The 20,888-nt window shown below is 46.9% G+C and overlaps 2 protein-coding genes across 2 annotated transcripts; both read left to right on the forward strand.

The window, feature by feature from the left end:
* Positions 1 to 11,274: 11,274 nt before the first annotated feature.
* On the forward strand, positions 11,275 to 12,697 carry LOC137320644 (uncharacterized; the record flags this gene model as incomplete). The annotated part of the gene is made up of 4 exons (XM_067982324.1): positions 11,275 to 11,586; positions 11,949 to 12,248; positions 12,290 to 12,552; positions 12,595 to 12,697. Coding segments are annotated over 4 exons (978 nt in total), but the record flags the coding sequence as incomplete, so codon positions are not given.
* A 1,087-nt stretch (positions 12,698 to 13,784) lies between these two features.
* LOC137320540 (octapeptide-repeat protein T2-like) lies at positions 13,785 to 14,723 on the forward strand (the record flags this gene model as incomplete). Its single annotated transcript, XM_067982224.1, has 2 exons — positions 13,785 to 14,513; positions 14,553 to 14,723. Coding segments are annotated over 2 exons (900 nt in total), but the record flags the coding sequence as incomplete, so codon positions are not given.
* Positions 14,724 to 20,888: the final 6,165 nt, after the last annotated feature.

Consider the following 20,888-nt stretch of genomic DNA (forward strand, 5'->3'; position numbering starts at 1 on the left):
CAAGGCTGTTTTTTATTCATTCATGGGATGTGAGTGTCGCTGGCAAGGCCGGCATTTATTGCCCATCCCTAATTGCCCTTGAGAAGGTGGCGGTGAGCCGCCTTCTTGAACCGCTGCAGTCCGTGTGGTGAAGGTTCTCCCACAGTGCTGTTAGGAAGGGAGTTCCAGGATTTTGACCCAGCGATGATGAAGGAACGGTGATATATTTCCAAGTCAAGATGGTGTGTTCCTTGGAAGGGAACATGCAGGTGGTGGTGTTCCCATGCACTTGCTGCCCTTGTTCTTCTAGGTGGTAGAGGTCACGGGTTTGGGACGTGTTGTCGAAGGAGCCTTGGCAAGTTGCTGCAGTGCATCCTGTAGATGGTACACACTGCAGCCACTGTGCGCCGGTGGTGGAGGGAGTGAGTGTTCATAAAGTGGTGGATGGGGTGCCAATCAAGCGGGCTACTTTGTCCTGGGTGTTTTTTTTTTATTTGTTCATCGGATGTGGGTGTCGCTGGCGAGGCCGGCATTTATTGCCCATCCCTAATTACCCTTGAGAAGGTGGTGGTGAGCCGCCTTCTTGAACCGCTGCAGTCCGTGTGGTGACGGTTCTCCCACACTGCTGTTAGGAAGGGAGTTCCAGGATTTTGACCCAGCGACGATGAAGGAATGGCGATATATTTCCAAGTCGGGATGGTGTGTGACTTAGAGGGGAACGTGCAGGTGGTGTTGTTCCCATGTGCCTGCTGCTCTTGTCCTTCTAGGTGGTAGAGGTCGCGGGTTTGGGAGGTGCTGTCGAAGAAGCCTTGGCGAGTTGCTGCAGTGCATCCTGTGGATGGTACACACTGCAGCCACGGTGCGCTGGTGGTGAAGGGAGTGAATGTTTGGGGTGGTGGATGGGGTGCCAATCAAGTGGGCTGCTTTGTCTCGGATGGTGTCGAGCTTCTTGAGTGTTGTTGGAGCTGCACTCATCCAAGCAAGTGGAGAGTATTCCATCACACTCCTAACTTGTGCCTTGTAGATGGTGGAAAGGCTTTGGGGAGTCAGGAGGTGAGTCAGTCGCCGCAGAATATCCAGCCTCTGACCTGCTCTTGTAGCCACAATATTTATATGGCTGATCCAGTTAAGTTTCTGGTCAATGGTGACCCCCAGGATGTTGATGGTGGGGGATTCGGCGATGGTAATGGCGTTGAATGTCAAGGGGAGGTGGTTAGACTCGCTCCTGTTGGAGATGGTCATTGCCTGGCACTTGTCTGGCGCGAATGTTACTTGCCACTTATGAGCCCAAGCCTAGATGTTGTCCAGGTCTTGCTGCATGCGGGCTCGGACCGCTTCATTATCTGAGGAATTGCGAATGGAACTGAACACTGTGCAATCATCAGCGAACATCCCCATTTCTGACCTTATGATGGAGGGAAGGTCATTGATGAAGCAGCTGAAGATGGTTGGGCCTACGACACAGCCCTGAGGAACTCCTGCAGCAATGTCCTGGGGCTGAGATGATTGGTCTCCAACAACCACTACCATCTTCCTTTGTGCTAGGTATGACTCCAGACACTGGAGAGTTTTCCCCCTGATTCCCATTGACTTCAATTTTACTCGGGCTCCTTGGTGCCATACTCGGTCAAATGCTGCCTTGATGTCAAGGGCAGTCACTCTCACCTCACCTCTGGAATTCAGCTCTTTTGTCCATGCTGCAGGTGCATTATTGAAATCATTGGTTCCCGACAGGATCAGGTGCATTAAATGGCTCGAGCAGAAGAAGCCCCATTCCGCAATTGCTATGGCAGCAGTGCAGGATCATGGATTCATACTCCCCTCAGTCAAATTCAGCAGTGGGCAGATAAATGGTGATTTATTCATCTATGTCAAGAAGATCACATCAATAACTATCATTTGTTGTAGGAAAACGAGTGATAACTAAAAGTCTTGCAATCAAAAAATGTGGCGTATACAGTAAAAAGGATCAATGGACAAATGAAAACAGGTAAAGCTAACCAGTAAATTGAAAAAAACTTTAAAACTAATCATGAAAATTTACTTGGTGAAGAGATCTCTAATTATATTATTCTTCAATGCTATATAGCGGACATTCATTTGTACCGAGTGTCAAGTATTTGTAGCTTCTTCGGAGAACAGGACTTTTGGTACTTTCTTTGTTGATATTTTCACCTTCAGAGTTTCAGACTAAAACTGAAAGAGCGACTTCACTTCTGGGCTAGCAGACCCTGGAACATAAATATCTTCCAAATGGAAGATGTCGCTTATCCTGAAGGAATATACCCTCAAGGCAATTCCTGTTAAAGGTTAAAACCCATTACATTACATCAGCATCCACCATTAGGAGAATTAATAAATATATTAGTATCTTTTTCTCATAAATTGCACGGAGCCCTGAATACTCTGCTCTGCAGTACCATGAAAGTGGCTAGTGCTAAAAGTCCTTATATTCAAAGCTATCATTTTATTATGGTCTTCAACCCACTGAAAGATGTACATCAGATTGTGACTATCCTGGAAACAGTCCAGCAGTTACATTATCTGAAGATAATATCAGAAAACACCTCCAAAATTGAGACCCTGAAATCTGTCAGGATTTTCCAGATTCATTGAAGCCCAGTTATTTAAACTTCTTGAATACTGCTTCTATAGTTTCACTAATTCTTCCAAGGAAATCTGTTGAAAATATACTATTATTAATGCTATCAAGGGCTGTTAATCCTTCTTAATAACAACTTTCACAATGATTCGGGCCCGAGTGTGACCGAACATGAAGCTTTATTATAGACACAAGAACAACATTCTAATGCGGTTATACTAAACAACAAGTATTTATGTAACAACGTTCTAATACAGTTATATCAAATAAACAAGGGTGGTACAACCTGTCCCTAGGAAGTTTTAAGCTGATCAGGCCTGGTATCGTAGGGTGTGAGGGCCTCTGTTGTCCCAGAAGCTGCTTCTAACTTTAGTGAGACAGTGTCCCAGTTTATATATCTTTCTGAAGCATATTTGTTTCTGGTAGCATAACGACATTAGTCCCATGATGTCATCTGCCCTGAACATCTCTCCCCCCCGGCCCCCAGGGTGCCTATTGTTCCAGGCATCGTTATCCATTCTATGGTGTTAACTGTTGTCTATTCCATGGAATCCCACACTGTTAACTGTTGTACCTTCCATGGAATCCCACACTCACCTGATGAAGGAGAAAGCCTCCGAAAGCTTGTGATTTTCAAATAAAACTGTTGGACTATAACCTGGTATTGTAAGATTCCTTACATTTATCTTATTGGGGAGGGAGTTGCCCTTATCTTTCTGTTTATTTGGATTGTTCGGATGCAGACATTTAAGATATCTCATCCTGTATATGCCAATCACGAAAGTTACCTAATTATCTGAATAAAGCTCCTGCAATTAACATAACAGGATTAGTCTGAATCCAGGTCCTGAGTCTTTGATTATGCCTTGGGATGTTTTGTTATCTGTTTCTGACAATTAGTCTTCAATGTGTTTGTTTCACAGTTTTATTGTCTCTGCAATATTCTCAATCACTTTGCCTGATGCCAGGCATATCATTTCCTGTGGGATGCTGGCTCCCTTTGTGTTCTCACCGACGCAAGGCCTGCGCTTCGCTTTTTAGCCAAGTGTCTGAAGTTTTGCAGGACGGGATACATGACTATGATTTGGTCTAGAAATCGTATTTCTTACAAAGCCCTAGTAATGAACCACTTAAGTAGGGCAATATTTCCACAGCAGAAAATGAGCTTCTAGTCTATAACTTGCATGTCAAAAGAGCAGAACAGTGCCTCTTTCTGTAACTTTAGATGTCTGTCTACAAAGGCTGCAGAAAAAAAACTCATGCTTATAATTGCAGGTGAATGTGGTGAACATTCCAGAAGTACTTTGACCCAACATACCTGGAACAGATACTATACCCCAACTATTAGAAAAACTGGAAAATCTCACAGAATTACTGAATGAAAAGTACACAACAAACAGCAATATACATTAACAAGTGAAAGGCTCAAACACCAAACATCCAACCCTCTACTCAAATAAAAGTCAAACTTATTAAGTTAAAAATTAAACTTGTTTCAACGTTCAGAAGGCAAAAGAAATATTGTGAATGGCTGCGTCTTTGATGGGTATGATGTTGCTTCTTGCCAATTCAAAAAAAATGCAAACTTGCCCAGGCTTTTCCTGAAGAGGCAGTGGGTGGATCAGCAAGATTTCTAAATGAGGTGTTGATCGATAAATGACCTCTGTTTGACAAGGGAACTAAGAATAATCATTCAAAGTCAATTCTATGAGGAAAAAGGAAAGAACCATTAGCAGAAGTTTACAGTCTAAAACTGGCTGGTAATGAACAAAAATTTCAGGAACTGTATATGGGGAACAGAAGAGAGTAAGATGGTGCAGCAAACAAGAGTTCGAAGCTTAGGTCAAGGATGAGTTATCTCAAGTAAATCAATGGGATATAAGCACACTGTTGAAGGTCAAATCATCCAATATTTAATCTTATTTATTCTTGTCAGTTCTTTCGTGAATTTTGCATCTGTCTACTTTTGGAAGATATCAAAAGCCTAATGACATCACCAGAACCCCATAAGCTACAAACATATTGGAAAACTATAAAGTACTGCTGTCTACCCTTCACATCTTCAACAACTTTTCTGTATGGATGCCATATTGATATTTAGGCGCACCAAAGAGCAACTTTGTTCAGAAGAAAATATTTTGTATTAGAAACATACCCTCTTTACTAAAATCCTCAAACATTCCCCTGAATTTTGCTGATTGAGGATGATAGTATTCCCATATTTATGGGGATTCCCATATTTATGGGGATTCCCATATTTCATAAACGCTGTTGTTCAAAAACATATATGGGCAAAGAAGTATTAGAAACACTGCATCAAATAGCTTTCAGTTAGATTTTACTCATTTTCTTCTGAGAATTGACAGACTGACTAAGTTGTGCAATTTCCCAAAATCTTGTGACTTGTGATTTGGTTCTGTGCCCCTCTTTCATCTACATATGGAGGTAATGAATGGTATGGTTTGGAACATTTGCTTTCATGTCTTCTCCAGAACATCAGCAAAAAATAAGTCAGGCAAGTGAAAATTATATTTCTGTTTACATTTCTTTGCTGTCTGTGTGTCGGCTAGCTTCAATGGTATCAAACCCTACTTAAACTCACAATTTGTTTGCAGTCTCTCATCTTTCTTCTGGGTCCCTTTCAATTTCATATTTCTCCTCAGTTTCCCTTCCTCCTTTGTCTCCCAGTCTCTTCAGGGGTGAAATTCTATTTGTTGGAAACTTTTCTGACAGTAGATGCTGTAAACTGCCATGCTGCATGAATCAACATGTTCATTTGATGGGGTCAGAGGTTACAAATTACAACATCAGAAACAGGTTGGCAAAGGTTGTCACCAGTTAAGGTGACCAAAATAAACTGAGTTATTGATCCAAATTAAAGGGCCATGTTGCACTTTCCACGCACTTAAGAAACTTGTGGATCTATTGCCTAAAAGACCCTTGCAGAGCTGGTAGTAATGGGCTGAAGTCTTTATAAAAATTATCAACAAAGTACAGATGGCATCCATGTAGTCATCCAGGCAGCAGCTTCCTGATCTTCCTTTGGAAAAACCACTTGTTCCTCCTCACTGTGATTCATCCAATGTTAGATCCTCAAACTTTTTAACCGTATGATCGAAGGTGTGTGTAGCTGTGCTTGCAAACATTGATGAGAGAGACACAGGATATTTCAAGGTCATGGTTTGTTCTGGGCCACTGGCAGAGCTGGCAGGCTACAATTCCATGTCTACAGAGGAACATCTGTTAGAATACTTGCTCCAAGAGATACCTACAAGCAGAGCTTACATTGCAAGTTACTATGTGTAATGGTTTTGTAGTTCTTGGGTATAACACATGACATAAGACCTAGCCACAGAATGTTTAATCAAGACATAGCAAAAGTAAGATGCTACTAGCCCTGAGCTTGAGACAGGCTTCTGACTTTACTTCTCCTACATTGCTCGTATTGGTAATGATGCCCAGGGTGACGTGTTCCAATGGAATCAAGGGCTTCTTGTTTCTGGATCCACCTCCATTTCAAGATATACATATAGTACTAGTTAATATCCCATTTTGTTGCACACAGGTGTGCAGATAAGACTGAGAAGGGGTAGGTAGTGAGGCAGCAGGGCAAGGGCAAAGGAGGAAAGGAGAAATATGCAATTTGTCAGCCTGTCACGGCAATTGATAAATATTCAAACAAACTGTGTTGGGAAATCTCTGATCCCTTATGGCTCTGAAGAGAGAGAGATTAAAAAAAAGAGACATAGGCAAGTCAGTTGTTTTTTTAACAAAAACAAAATGCCACAAAGATGAGCCCAGCAAAGGCGCAAAGACAGAATGCAGAGGAATAGTTACTTTGTTTAAGACAAGCAAAGTGGCTCATTGATGTGGGGAAGCGTAGTCTGTTCATTATTTTGTATTACTACACAAAGACTGGTTGAACTAAATGAATCTGACCATAATTGTTACTCTGTATGTTCACTTGCTGTGAAATGAAGTACCTTAACGATTCGTATCTGGCCTCGTCTCACCAAGTGGTAGCTTGGTTGGCCTTTTGGAGAGATTAAAGAAGCACACGTGTGAATGACACAGATATCCAGTGCGGACACATTGGGGTTACGTTATCTTAGTTAGATATTGGGCAATACCAAAGAACATTCAGACAACTTATGGAAGTTACAAGCTTTGCTGTACCTGAAAGAATATTTAACACAGGACATGTAACGACTGATGAGAGTTACTTGGGATACTGAGCTATACCGGTGATTAAGGCAATCAAAAATATTTAAAATTAAAAATGAACTGAGCAGAAACAGTGAGATATAAAAAATTACAAAATCAAGAAGAGTCAAACTTGAGTTAGTAAGGTTATTGGCTGAAGAGAAGGAGAGAGGCTCATTTAGAGCTTGAGTGGTGTAGAGAGGAAGAAGAGCAACACAGATGGGAAGAAGAGAGGGAATGATGTGAATGTGAGGGCAGAGAGGATAAAACAGTGCCAGCATGAGGCTGAAAAGTAGGAGAGACTGCGCCTATATAAAGCCAGCAAGAAGAGACTGCATCCGCACGAGGCAGGGGAGTGGGAGAGATTGTGTCAGTATGAGGGTGAATAGATGGAAAAGGAGCATTGCCATGCTCTCGAACTGTCAGAGAAATGCTTATCAGCAGCAAGTCCACCAAGTGGGTTTGTCGAACTCGGAACCCACCATTTTATTAAATGGAATTTGATTCCAAATTTTAAAGAGGGGATGATATTGTCATTTTATCTGGGCATTTGAATTGTTAACCGGTCAATACAAGTGGGAGAAAAATAAATGGGCAGGCAACTCGTTACTAAGCAGAAAAGGGTTTGCAATGTTCTCCCGGGTCAGTTCTGCAGACAGTATGGATTACATGATTTAATGCCATAAGCGTACAGGCAGAAATTTAAGAAACTAAGGAAGAATCTGGACAGTACTTAAAGTGAAATGATTATTTCTAGGTCTTGAGCAGCGTAACAAATGGTCCTTAAGGGGATTTCTAGAGGACAATCAAAAAAGGTAAAACATTAAATAAATTTATTTCAAAAAATAATATTTTGGGATGCAGTATATGAACAATTTGAGACATGACACGTGGTAAGTGTAGCATATTTGGGAGAAACAGATGACTTTGGACCCCAAAGCTTTCCATCATTGGTGATTTTCCTCGTCTCATATCTGGGTCTGTTGTAGACTAATTGATCGAGATTGATTGCCATAATTAGTCAACAAATCCATTAATTGTTGCATCATGAAACTACCAGAATGGTAGAAGGCAAAGTAAATTGGTCTTTTCTCATCTATCAATTCCTATGTTCTTATGTTTCATGCTTGAACTGATATTGACCCTTGTATGTTTTATTCCTTCCTTCCTTTGGTGCCTGACTTCTACAATGTAAATAACTTCATAGTCACAATGTAAATTCACCACTTTCCACCTCCAAGTCAAGAGGATGCAGGAATACCCTTTTAACTCTCTTGGTTAAGACCTGTGGTGGGGCTTACCAGTGCTGACTCCAATTCCATGCTACTCGTGAAGTCAATCAGATTGCCAGCAATGGAACTACCCGGTTGAGCAATTAGTATAAGGCTGTGCTATTAAGAATATATATTCTATGTAAGTGAGTGATATTCTCTCAGCTGAGTGGAAAAATAAATTACATCAGTGAAAAATAAAAATAGCAACCCACAAGTAATAACAACCACTTCTCAGTGGAAAAGCAACACACAATTATTTCCAATCGCTGCACAGACTACACTAAGAGTTGAGCAATCATTTAGTCCCATGCAATTAACAAATCAGTTTGTTGACAGTGAGCTTCTTGCCAATCACTGATGAATGTGACCTGCCTGTAACTTATAAGCACTCATAAAACTAAGTGAGTACCTTGTCATTGATGAAATTTGATTTTTTTAATTTGTTTTTGTATCATGATAATTTTCTATTAGCAGTGGATCTTCCATGAAGTTGCTCAAAGTAAGTACAGGATACATGATAGCCTGGCAATTCCTGCGGCCCTGCTCTACTAGCATAAATGTGGTGGAGTGGAACTCCCACTTACCTCCTCCAAGGCTGGAGACAAAGGCAGACCTACCGACCACCCATGACTGCAATAAAAGTGAATTGAAGGTATTCAAAAGCAGTCTAGCACCAGCAAAAACTTATTAGCATGTCAGCATTCAATTGTAGAAGGCAGAAAATAGGCAAAAAACACCCAGAAGTTAACCAGCAGCATAAAAGGACAAACCAGCAACTAACCTGTATGGAGTGGATGAGCCCTTTAAATAACGCTGCTGCAGGGTCCTTGCTGCCCATTAATGTCATGATTTGTTCAGTGGCAAATCAAACGCTGGGGCAGACTAATTTCATCTACTTTATGTAGGACCCTCATTTAAATATTATAATAAGCTTTTTTACTACTTCTGGTGCACACCCTTGACACCTGTGGAGGAGCCTGATTCAACATGGTGGACGGCGCACGTCCGGCACAGAATGCGCACGTGCATTCTGCCTACCGTATTGGACCCTTAGGCACCCGTTATACCTGTAGAACGGTTGCAGCATGACCGACTTTCTAGGACTATATGTTCAAAATTGTCAATATGAACTCATGTTGGGCCAAGATACACACCGTGAGCCAAATTCATAAAATTACCCTTCATATCTAACTGTTTGCAGGACCAGATTGTCACACCTGGGACTAATGAAACAGCAATGTCTAAATAGATTACAGCTCCTAGAGTGTTTAAAATAGCAGCAGATAACTTGAGGGTCTTGTCTGGGACCAGAGCTGCTCTGTTTATCACTAAGAAGGTTACAACTGCCCAGAAATGTTTTGACACTGGTTCACTTCAATCATCTGCTGTTGATTTAGCTGGCATTAAATACAATACAAATTAATTTTGTACACACTGTCATTACACACAGTTTCACAGGGGTCACAGGCTCACTGAATTCCTCTGGAGATGAAGGGCAACAGTTGCAGACAGCAGGAATTCTACGCCATTTTCGCCTTCCTCAAAGTCTTAGCTGTTCTCAATCCAGAGTTAAGGGTGTCCACAATCTTGGTCCATTTGGTTAATAATTAACTGCTTTGCATTGTACAATGAATGATCATGCACGTGATTGAGCAGTACCTGGATTCAATGTAAGACTCATTTATCCTCATGCAGTCATCTCTGGTTATTGTATATGCACCAAAAAGTAGGACCAGAGGTCATAAATAGACATAAACAAAAAGTATAATTTACCTTACGTATCAGGAAAATTGCTTTCTCAAGGAGTAATGAATGTTTGGAATAATTTTGCCAACTGTGGTAAGAGAGGCAAAAACATTGAAGTTATTATAAATACTTGTTATGATGGGAGACTTAAAGCACTCGAGCAATAAGCTTCAATGGGCAGGGTGACCTTTTCTCAGCCCTAAGTTTTCTTATGAAGGGCACCTGAGAGGGAAACAACAAATTAAAGAGAATCCAAACATGAAAGAGAAAGGAAGTAATAAATAAAAAAGGCCATTTGGCCCACTGAGACCGTTCCTTCCAAAGGATCATTTACAATTTGCACTATCATGAATTCTCCCCAGTTTATTTGATCTATTGAGGGAAGTGAATAAAGATGTGAAATTTATTTCTGACCACAAAGGTAATCAAGAAAAAATTGCAGAAAATCAATCCAACATTACAATCTAAATTATTCAACCCTGACTTGCTGCTTTTTACAGATGGTATTTTTCATGAGGCTAAGAGGACAGGAACCATAGATTTTTCACACGGTATTTTTTTCTTCACAGCATGTCTATTCCTATAACAGTCAATCCCATTGTTAAAAAGATCCCAGTCCCTTTTTAAGATTTTGTTTTCTTCTTGACAGTTTTTCTCTTGCTAATTTCTTCCCCTCCACCACTACCCACCTCCCTCCCCATCGCCCCGGCCGCCCACTCCTGAGGGTACTAATTCATTACTGCAATATAGTTTCACAGGTACCAGTTGCCCTCAAATGCCTTGCCCATGTGGCCATGATTCTGATGTGTGCAATCATTAGTAACTGTAAATATGGGATACAACAGTTAATTAAAGGGGTATATTACTCTGGAGGGGAGGATAACAACAAAAGGTTGCAGGAATAAAAATCATCCATTCAATTCCTACAGAGCGCGGGATCAGCGATAAAAGGAGTGACTGAGAAGAGAGAGCACGGAGTGCGGGATCAGCGATAAAGGGAGTGAGTGAGGAGAGAGAGCACGGAGTGCGGGATCAGCGATAAAGGGAGTGAGTGAGGAGAGAGAGCACGGAGTGCGGGATCAGCGATAAAAGGAGTGAGTGAGAAGAGAGAGCACGGAGTGCGGGATCAGCGATAAAAGGAGTGAGTGAGAAGAGAGAGCACGGAGTGCGGGATCAGCGATAAAAGGAGTGAGTGAGGAGAGAGAGCACGGAGTGCGGGATCAGCGACAAAAAGAGAGAGAGCAGAGCGTGGGATCAGCGATAAAAGGAGAGAGAGAAGAGAGAGTGGAGCGAGAGAGGAGAGAGAGCGGAGCAAGAGAGGAGAGAGAGAAGCGAGAGAGAGCAGCAAGAGAGGAGAGAGCGGAGCGGAGCGAGAGAGAGAGAGGAGAGCGAGCGGTGAGAGAGAAGCGAGAGAGCGGAGCGAGAGAGAGAGAGCGGAGCGAGAGAGAGAGAGGAGAGCGAGCGGAGAGAGAGAAGCGAGAGAGAGGAGCAAGAGAGGAGAGAGAGCGAAGCGAGAGAGAGAGAGGAGAGCGAGCGGAGAGAGAGAAGCGAGAGAGAGGAGCAAGAGAGGAGAGAGAGCGGAGCGAGAGAGAGAGAGGAGAGCGAGCGGAGAGAGAGAAGCGAGAGAGAGGAGCAAGAGAGGAGAGAGAGCGGAGCGAGAGAGAGAGAGGAGAGCGAGCGGAGAGAGAGAAGCGAGAGAGAGGAGCAAGAGAGGAGAGCGAGCGGAGCGAGAGAGAGCGAGGAGAGCGAGCGGAGAGAGAGGAGCAAGAGAGAGGAGCGAGAGCGAGAGGAGAGCGAGCGGAGAGAGAGGAGCAAGAGAGGAGAGAGAGCGAGAGAGAGAGAGGAGAGCGAGCGGAGAGAGAGGAGAGCGAGCGGAGAGAGAGAAGCGAGAGAGAGGAGCAAGAGAGGAGAGCGGAGCGAGAGAGAGCGAGGAGAGCGAGCGGAGAGAGAGGAGCAAGAGAGGAGAGTGGAGCGAGAGAGGAGAGAGGACAGCGAGCGGAGAGAGAGAAGCGAGAGAGAGGAGCAAGAGAGGAGAGAGAGCAGAGCGAGAGAGAGGAGAGCGAGAGAGGACAGCGAGCGAGAGAGAGGAGAGCGAGAGAGGACAGCGAGCGGAGAGAGAGAAGCGAGAGAGAGGAGCAAGAGAGGAGAGAGAGCGGAGCGAGAGAGAGAGAGGAGAGCGAGAGAGAGAGAGGAGAGAGAGCGGAGAGAGAGAGGAGAGAGAGCGGAGCGAGAGAGAGAGAGGAGAGCGAGAGAGAGAGAGGAGAGCGAGCGAGAGAGAGGAGAGCGAGCGGAGAGAGAGAGAGGAGAGAGAGGAGCAAGAGAGGAGAGCGAGCGGAGAGAGAGAGGAGAGCGAGCGGAGAGAGAGAGAGGAGAGCGAGAGAGAGAGAGAGGAGAGCGAGAGAGAGAGAGAGAGGAGAGCGAGAGAGAGAGAGAGAGGAGAGCGAGCGGAGAGAGAGGAGAGCGAGCAGAGAGAGAGAGGAGAGAGAGAGAGGAGAGCGAGCGGAGAGAGAGAGAGGAGAGCGAGAGAGAGAGAGGAGAGCGAGAGAGAGAGAGGAGAGCGAGCAGAGAGAGAGAGGAGAGCGAGCAGAGAGAGAGAGGAGAGAGAGAGAGGAGAGCGAGCGGAGAGAGAGAGAGGAGAGCGAGCGGAGAGAGAGAGAGGAGAGAGAGAGAGGAGAGCGAGCGGAGAGAGAGAGAGGAGAGAGAGAGAGGAGAGCGAGAGAGAGAGAGAGAGGAGAGAGAGAGAGGAGAGTGAGGAGAGCGAGCGGAGAGAGAGAGAGGAGAGCGAGAGAGGAGAGCGAGCGGAGAGAGAGAGAGGAGAGCGAGAGAGAGAGAGGAGAGCGAGCGGAGAGAGAGAGAGGAGAGCGAGAGAGAGAGAGAGGAGAGCGAGCGGAGAGAGAGAGAGGAGAGCGAGCGGAGAGAGAGAGAGGAGAGCGAGAGAGAGAGAGGAGAGCGAGAGAGAGAGAGAGGAGAGCGAGCAGAGAGAGAGAGAGGAGAGCGAGAGAGAGAGAGGAGAGCGAGCGGAGAGAGAGAGAGGAGAGCGAGCGGAGAGAGAGGAGAGCGAGCGGAGAGAGAGGAGAGCGAGCGGAGAGAGAGAGAGGAGAGCGAGAGAGAGAGAGAGAGGAGAGCGAGCGGAGAGAGAGAGAGGAGAGCGAGCGGAGAGAGAGAGAGGAGAGCAAGCGGAGAGAGAGAGAGGAGAGAGAGAGAGGAGAGCGAGAGAGAGAGAGGAGAGCGAGAGAGAGAGAGGAGAGCGAGAGAGAGAGAGAGGAGAGCGAGCGGAGAGAGAGAGAGGAGAGCGAGAGAGAGAGAGAGGAGAGCGAGCGGAGAGAGAGAGAGGAGAGCGAGAGAGAGAGAGGAGAGCGAGCGGAGAGAGAGAGAGGAGAGCGAGAGAGAGAGAGGAGAGCGAGCGGAGAGAGAGAGAGGAGAGCGAGAGAGAGAGAGAGGAGAGCGAGCGGAGAGAGAGAGAGGAGAGCGAGAGAGAGGAGAGCGAGCGGAGAGAGAGAGAGGAGAGCGAGAGAGAGAGAGAGAGGAGAGCGAGCGGAGAGAGAGAGAGGAGAGAGAGAGAGGAGAGCGAGAGAGAGAGAGAGAGGAGAGCGAGAGAGGAGAGAGAGAGAGGAGAGAGAGAGAGGAGAGCGAGAGAGAGAGAGAGAGGAGAGCGAGCGGAGAGAGAGAGAGGAGAGAGAGAGAGGAGAGCGAGAGAGGAGAGCGAGAGAGAGAGAGAGAGGAGAGAGAGAGAGGAGAGCGAGCGGAGAGAGAGAGAGGAGAGCGAGCGGAGAGAGAGAGAGGAGAGCGAGAGAGGAGAGCGAGCGGAGAGAGAGAGAGGAGAGAGAGAGAGGAGAGAGAGAGAGGAGAGCGAGAGAGAGAGAGAGAGGAGAGAGAGAGAGGAGAGCGAGCGGAGAGAGAGAGAGGAGAGCGAGCGGAGAGAGAGAGAGGAGAGCGAGAGAGAGAGAGGAGAGCGAGCGGAGAGAGAGAGAGGAGAGCGAGAGAGAGAGAGAGAGGAGAGCGAGCGGAGAGAGAGAGAGGAGAGCGAGCGGAGAGAGAGAGAGGAGAGCGAGCGGAGAGAGAGAGAGGAGAGCGAGAGAGAGAGAGAGAGAGGAGAGAGAGAGAGGAGAGAGAGAGAGGAGAGAGAGAGAGGAGAGCGAGAGAGAGAGAGAGAGGAGAGCGAGCGGAGAGAGAGAGAGGAGAGCGAGAGAGGAGAGCGAGCGGAGAGAGAGAAGCGAGAGAGAGAGAGCGAGCGGAGAGAGAGAGAGGAGAGAGAGAGAGGAGAGAGAGAGAGGAGAGCGAGAGAGAGAGAGAGAGGAGAGCGAGCGGAGAGAGAGAGAGGGGAGCGAGAGAGGAGAGCGAGCGGAGAGAGAGAAGCGAGAGAGAGGAGCAAGAGAGGAGAGAGAGCGAAGCGAGAGAGAGGAGAGCGAGCGGAGAGAGAGAAGCGAGAGAGAGGAGCAGGAGAGGAGAGAGAGTGGAGCAAGAGAGAGAGAGGAGAGCGAGCGGAGAGAGAGGAGCAAGAGAGAGGAGCAAGAGAGGAGAGAGAGCGAGAGGAGAGCGAGCGGAGAGAGAGGAGCAAGAGAGGAGAGAGAGCGAGAGAGAGAGAGGAGAGCGAGCGGAGAGAGAGGAGAGCGAGCGGAGAGAGAGAAGCGAGAGAGAGGAGCAAGAGAGGAGAGCGGAGCGAGAGAGAGCGAGGAGAGCGAGCGGAGAGAGAGGAGCAAGAGAGGAGAGTGGAGCGAGAGAGGAGAGAGGACAGCGAGCGGAGAGAGAGAAGCGAGAGAGAGGAGCAAGAGAGGAGAGAGAGCAGAGCGAGAGAGAGAGAGGAGAGAGAGGACAGCGAGCGGAGAGAGAGAAGCGAGAGAGAGGAGCAAGAGAGGAGAGAGAGCGGAGCGAGAGAGAGAGAGAGAGAGAGAGAGGAGAGAGAGCGGAGAGAGAGAGGAGAGAGAGCGGAGCGAGAGAGAGAGAGGAGAGCGAGAGAGAGAGAGGAGAGCGAGCGAGAGAGAGGAGAGCGAGCGGAGAGAGAGAGAGGAGAGAGAGGAGCAAGAGAGGAGAGCGAGCGGAGAGAGGAGAGCGAGCGGAGAGAGAGAGAGGAGAGCGAGAGAGAGAGAGAGGAGAGCGAGAGAGAGAGAGAGAGGAGAGAGAGGAGCAAGAGAGGAGAGGCGAGCGGAGAGAGAGAGGAGAGCGAGCGGAGAGAGAGAGAGGAGAGCGAGAGAGAGAGAGGAGAGCGAGAGAGAGAGAGAGAGGAGAGCGAGAGAGAGGAGAGCGAGCGGAGAGAGAGAGAGGAGAGCGAGAGAGAGAGAGGAGAGCGAGCGGAGAGAGAGAGAGGAGAGCGAGAGAGAGAGAGAGGAGAGCGAGCGGAGAGAGAGAGAGGAGAGAGAGAGAGGAGAGCGAGAGAGAGAGAGAGAGGAGAGCGAGAGAGAGAGAGAGAGAGAGGAGAGCGAGCGGAGAGAGAGAGAGGAGAGCGAGAGAGAGAGAGAGAGGAGAGCGAGAGAGAGAGAGAGAGGAGAGCGAGCGGAGAGAGAGAGAGGAGAGCGAGCAGAGAGAGAGAGAGGAGAGCGAGAGAGAGAGAGAGAGGAGAGCGAGAGAGAGAGAGAGGAGAGCGAGAGAGAGAGAGAGGAGAGCGAGCAGAGAGAGAGAGAGGAGAGCGAGAGAGAGAGAGAGGAGAGCGAGCGGAGAGAGAGGAGAGCGAGCGGAGAGAGAGAGAGGAGAGCGAGAGAGAGAGAGGAGAGCGAGCGGAGAGAGAGAGAGGAGAGCGAGCGGAGAGAGAGAGAGGAGAGCGAGCGGAGAGAGAGAGAGGAGAGCGAGAGAGAGAGAGGAGAGCGAGCGGAGAGAGAGAGAGGAGAGCGAGAGAGAGAGAGAGGAGAGCGAGAGAGAGAGAGAGAGGAGAGCGAGAGAGAGAGAGAGAGGAGAGCGAGCGGAGAGAGAGAGAGAGGAGAGCGAGAGAGAGAGAGGAGAGCGAGCGGAGAGAGAGAGAGGAGAGCGAGAGAGAGAGAGGAGAGCGAGCGGAGAGAGAGAGGAGAGAGAGAGAGGAGAGCGAGAGAGAGAGAGGAGAGAGAGAGAGGAGAGCGAGCGGAGAGAGAGAGAGGAGAGAGAGAGAGGAGAGCGAGAGAGAGAGAGAGAGGAGAGCGAGCGGAGAGAGAGAGAGGAGAGAGAGAGAGGAGAGCGAGAGAGGAGAGCGAGAGAGAGAGAGAGAGGAGAGCGAGCGGAGAGAGAGAGAGGAGAGCGAGCGGAGAGAGAGAGAGGAGAGCGAGCGGAGAGAGAGAGAGGAGAGAGAGAGAGGAGAGCGAGAGAGAGAGAGGAGAGCGAGCGGAGAGAGAGAGAGGAGAGCGAGAGAGAGAGAGAGAGGAGAGCGAGCGGAGAGAGAGAGAGGAGAGAGAGAGAGGAGAGAGAGAGGAGAGCGAGAGAGGAGAGCGAGAGAGAGAGAGAGAGGAGAGCGAGAGAGAGGAGAGCGAGCGGAGAGAGAGAGAGGAGAGAGAGAGAGGAGAGCGAGAGAGAGAGAGAGAGAGGAGAGAGAGAGAGGGAGAGAGAGAGAGAGAGAGAGAGAGAGGAGAGCGAGCGGAGAGAGAGAGAGAGAGAGCGGAGAGAGAGAGCGGAGAGAGAGAGCGGAGAGAGAGAGAGGAGCGTGGGGAGAGGTGAAAAAAACACCTAAAGTGACATCAGCATAAGGGAAGGAGCTGATTGGTGAGTAGCTGGTGAGTGGTTTTTTTTAGTCTTTAAGTTTATTTTTGTTAAGTTTAGTCAATAATATAATAAATAGAGGCATGGCAGCGAACCTCAGACCCGTCGAATGCACAACTTGTGCTTTGTGGGAACTCCAGGACACTTCCTGTGTTATGGACAACCACAGGTGCAGAAAGTGTCGTCAGCTGGAGGAGCTCGAGCTCAGGATTTCGGAGCTTGAACAGCAGCTGGTGTCACTGCAGTGCATCCATGAGGCTGAGAGCTATGTGGATAGCATGTTTCAGGATGTGATCGCCCCACAGCTTAAGAGAGTGCAGGCAGAGAGGGACTAAAACGGCCAGACAGAGAAGAAGGACCAGGCAGGTAGTGCAAGAGTCCCCTGAGGGCATCTCACTCTCTAACCAGTATTCAGTTCTGAATATTGGTGAGGGAGAGGGTTCCTCTGGGGAGTGCAGCCAAAGCCAAAACCATAGCACCATGGGTGGCTCAGCTGTACGAGTGAGGGGGGGGGTGAGGAACGGAGGAGAAAGGTTAGAAGAGCAATAGTGATAGGGGATTCGATAGGAAAACAGACTGGAGTTTCTGCGGTCGCAGACGTGATTCCAGGATGGTATGTTGCCTCCCTGGTGCCAGGGTCAAGAATGTCACTGAACTGCTGCAGAACATTCTGGAGGGGAAGCCAGAGGTCATGGTCCATATAGGTACCAACGACACATGTAGAAAAAGTGGTGAGGTCCTGCAAGCACATTTTTAAGGAGTTAGGAAAGAGATTAAGAAGCAGGACCTCAAAGGTAGTAATCTCCAGATTACTCCCGGTGCCACGCGCTAGCGCGTATAGAAATAGGAGGATAGAGCAGATGAATGCGTGGCTGGAGAGATGGTGCAGGAGGGAGGGCTTTAGATTCGTGAGGCATTGGGGCCAGTTCTGGGGGAGGTGGGACCTGTACAGGCCTGACGGGTTGCACCTCAACGGAGCTGGGACCAATGTCCTCACGGGGAGGTGCACTAGTGCTGTTGGGGGGGGGTTTAAAACTAATTTGCCAGGGGAATGGGCACCAGGATGTAGAATTGGAAAGGAGAAACAAGGTGCACAAAGGATTGGGAGAGAAAGATAGCACCAGAGAAAGAAATAGCACAGTATTAGGTGGGATCAGACTAAGGGAGAACACAAGAAAATCTAAGATAAGTTTACAGTGCATGTATGTAAACGCACAAAGCGTGGTAAACAAGGTTGGGGAGCTGCAGGCTCAAATAGCCACATGGGAATACGATGTCGTGGCGATAACAGAGACCTGGCTCAAAAAAGGGCAGGATTGGGTACTAAATATTCCTGGGTACAAGGTGTTCAGGAAAGATAGGGAAGGAAAGAAAGGCGGTGGGGGGGGGGTAGGTGGCAGTATTGATTAAGGAGAATATTGCAGTGCTGGAGAGAGAGGATGTCCTGGAGGGCTCAAGGACAGAATCTATTTGGTTAGAGTTAAGAAACAATAGAGGTGCCATTACACTACTGGGGGTATTCTATAGCCCACCAACTAGTGGGAAGGAGATAGAGGAGCACATTTGCAGGGAAATTACAGAGAGGTGCAAAAGCCATAGAGTAGTGATAATGGGGGACTTCAACTATCCTAATATAGACTGGGATATTATTAATATAAGGGGCAAAGAGGGGGAGGAATTTTTGAAGTGTATTCAGGAGAAGTTTCTTGACCAGTACGTTTCCAGCCCAACGAGGAAGGAGGCATTGCTGGATTTGGATTTGGGGAATGAGGCGGGTCAAGTGTCAGCAGGGAACATTTAGGGAACAGCGATCATAGTATCATAGGGTTTAGAATAGCTATGGAAAAGGACATGGACCACTCTGAAGTAAAAATACTCAATTGGAGGAGGGCCAATTTCAGTGGGACGAGAACAGATCTGGCCCGGGTAAATTGGAATCGAAGATTGGCAGCCAAAACTGTAATTGAACAATGTGTTGGAATTCCATATGCCAGTACGGTGATTCCTTTCAATTAATACAAACTGACACCATATTGGTTAGAGAATTGAGGTTTTTATTGTTCACAGACAGTGTTTGAAAATTTATATAACAGTCATTGAGCAGTAACTAACAGTCTTAAACAAGCATGATATTACCCGTTTAGCGACTGCACAGTTGGAGAGTTACATAGGGTTAGGCCGAAGCCAGCATTTGCATCCCCTGGAAGTATCTAACTCTCGGAGAGTTAAACAAGGTTGGGCCTAAAGCCAGCATGGATCCCCTGGATATGTCTAACTCCTCTTCTCCTCTAACTGTGGGGCTTCTGGCTAAAAGTCAGCCTTTATATACCCTATTGCTGCCTGAGGAATGTGCATTCTGCACGTACTGTTTGCAGGTGGTGGGTTAGATAACAGTATCAATTCCTCTATTTTCGTATCTGGGCAAGAGTGGTCAAAATATTCCTGGAATCGGTGCAAAGGTCATCCTGCAACCGGTACCAATTTCACAGAAGCAGAACGGTACCATTTTTGCAGAAGCAGAACGAAGGTTCTCCAAAATAGCTGACTCAGGAAGTTTCCTGAGGGTCTGCAGCTTTCCTGTTATCTGAACACATTGTTCTGTTAGAAAGGTCAGTAATTTTCCATGATACTGCTTCATTATACTTTGCCCACTGCCTTGTTCTGCGACTTAATCTTAGTCTTTAATCAGTTTACAGCTGATTTCATATTTAATAGGTTCTTAGCTTATTTGATAGATTCTTACAAATGGGTGGCCTTTAAAGAGGAGATGGTTCGGGTACAGTCTAGGTACATTTCCACGAGGGGGAAAGGTAGGGCACTAAAGCCAGAGCTCCCTGGATGATGAAAGAGATAGAGAGTAAGATGAAACGGAAAAAAGGGGCGTTTGAGAGATGTCAGGTTGATAACACAAGTGAGAACCAGGCTGAACATAGAAAGTTCAGAAGGGAAGTGAAAAAGGAAATAAGAGGTGCAAAGAGAGAGTATGAGAATAGACTGGCGGCCAACATAAAAGGGAATCCAAAAGTCTTCTATAGGCATGTAAACAGTAAACACGTAGTAAGAGGAGGGTTGGGGCTGATTAGGGACCAAAAAGGAGATCCACTCTTGGAGGCAGAGGGCATGGCCGAGGTACTAAATAAGTACTTTACATCTGTTTTTACCAAGGAAGAAGATGCTGCCAGAGTCTCAGTAAAGGAAGATGTAGTTGAGATACTGGATGGGCTAAAAATTGATAAAGAAGAGGTACTTGAAAGGCTAGCTGTACTTAAAGTAGATAAGTCACCCAGTCCGGATGGGATGCATCCTAGGTTGCTGAGGGAAGTAAGGCTGGAAATTGAGGAGGTATAGCCCATAATCTTCCAAACATCCGTAGATACGGAGGTGGTGCCAGAAGACTGGAGAATTGCAAATGTTACACCCTTGTTCAAAAAAGGGTGTAAGGATAAACCCAGCAACTACAGGCCAGTCAGCTAAACCTGTGAGGTGGGGAAACTTTTAGAAACGATAATCCAGGACAGAATTAGCAGTCACTTGGACAAGTGTGGATTGATTAGGGAAAGCCAGCAGGAATTTGTTAAGGGCAAATCGTGCCTAACTAACCTGATAGAATTTTTTGATGAGGTAACAGAGAAGATAAATGAGGGCAATACAGTTGATGTGGTGTATATGGACTTTCAAAAGGAGTTTGATAAAGTGCCACATAATAGGTTTGTCATTGAGATTGAATCCCATGGAATAAAAAGGGGCAGTAGCAGCATGGATAAAGAATTAGCTGAGTGATAGAAAACAGAAAGTAGTGGTGAACTGTTGTTTTTCGGACTGGAGGGAGGTGTACAGTGGTGTTCCCCAGTGGTCAGTACTAGGACCACTGCTTCTTTTGATATATATTAATGACTTGGACTTGGGTGTATAGGGCGCAATTTCAAAATGTGCTGATGACACGAAACTTGGAAGTGTAGTGAACAGTGAGGAGGATAGTGATAGACTTCAAGAGGATTATAGACAGGCTGGTGGCAAGGGCGGACAAGTGGCAGTTTAAATTTAATGCAGAAAAATGCAAGATGATACATTTCAGTAGGAAGAACGAGAAGAGGCAATATAAACTACAGGGCACAATTCTAAAAGCGGTACAGGAACAGAGAGATCTGGGGTATATGTGCACAAACTGTTAAAGGTGGCAGGGCAGGTTGAGAAAGTGGTTAAAAAAACATACAGGATCCTGGGCTTTATAAATAGAGGCATAGAGTACAAAAGCAAGGAAGTCATGATAAACCTTCATAAAACACTGGTTCAGCCACAACTGGAGTAATTCTGGACACCACACATTAGGAAAGATGTGAAGGCCTTAGAGAGGGTGCAGAAGAGATTTACTAGAATGATTCCAGGGATGAGGGACTTTAGTTACGTGGATAGACTGGAGAAGCTGG

The sequence above is a fragment of the Heptranchias perlo genome, chromosome 4 (assembly GCF_035084215.1).
Source record: "Heptranchias perlo isolate sHepPer1 chromosome 4, sHepPer1.hap1, whole genome shotgun sequence".
NCBI classification, from domain to species: Eukaryota; Metazoa; Chordata; class Chondrichthyes; order Hexanchiformes; family Hexanchidae; genus Heptranchias; species Heptranchias perlo.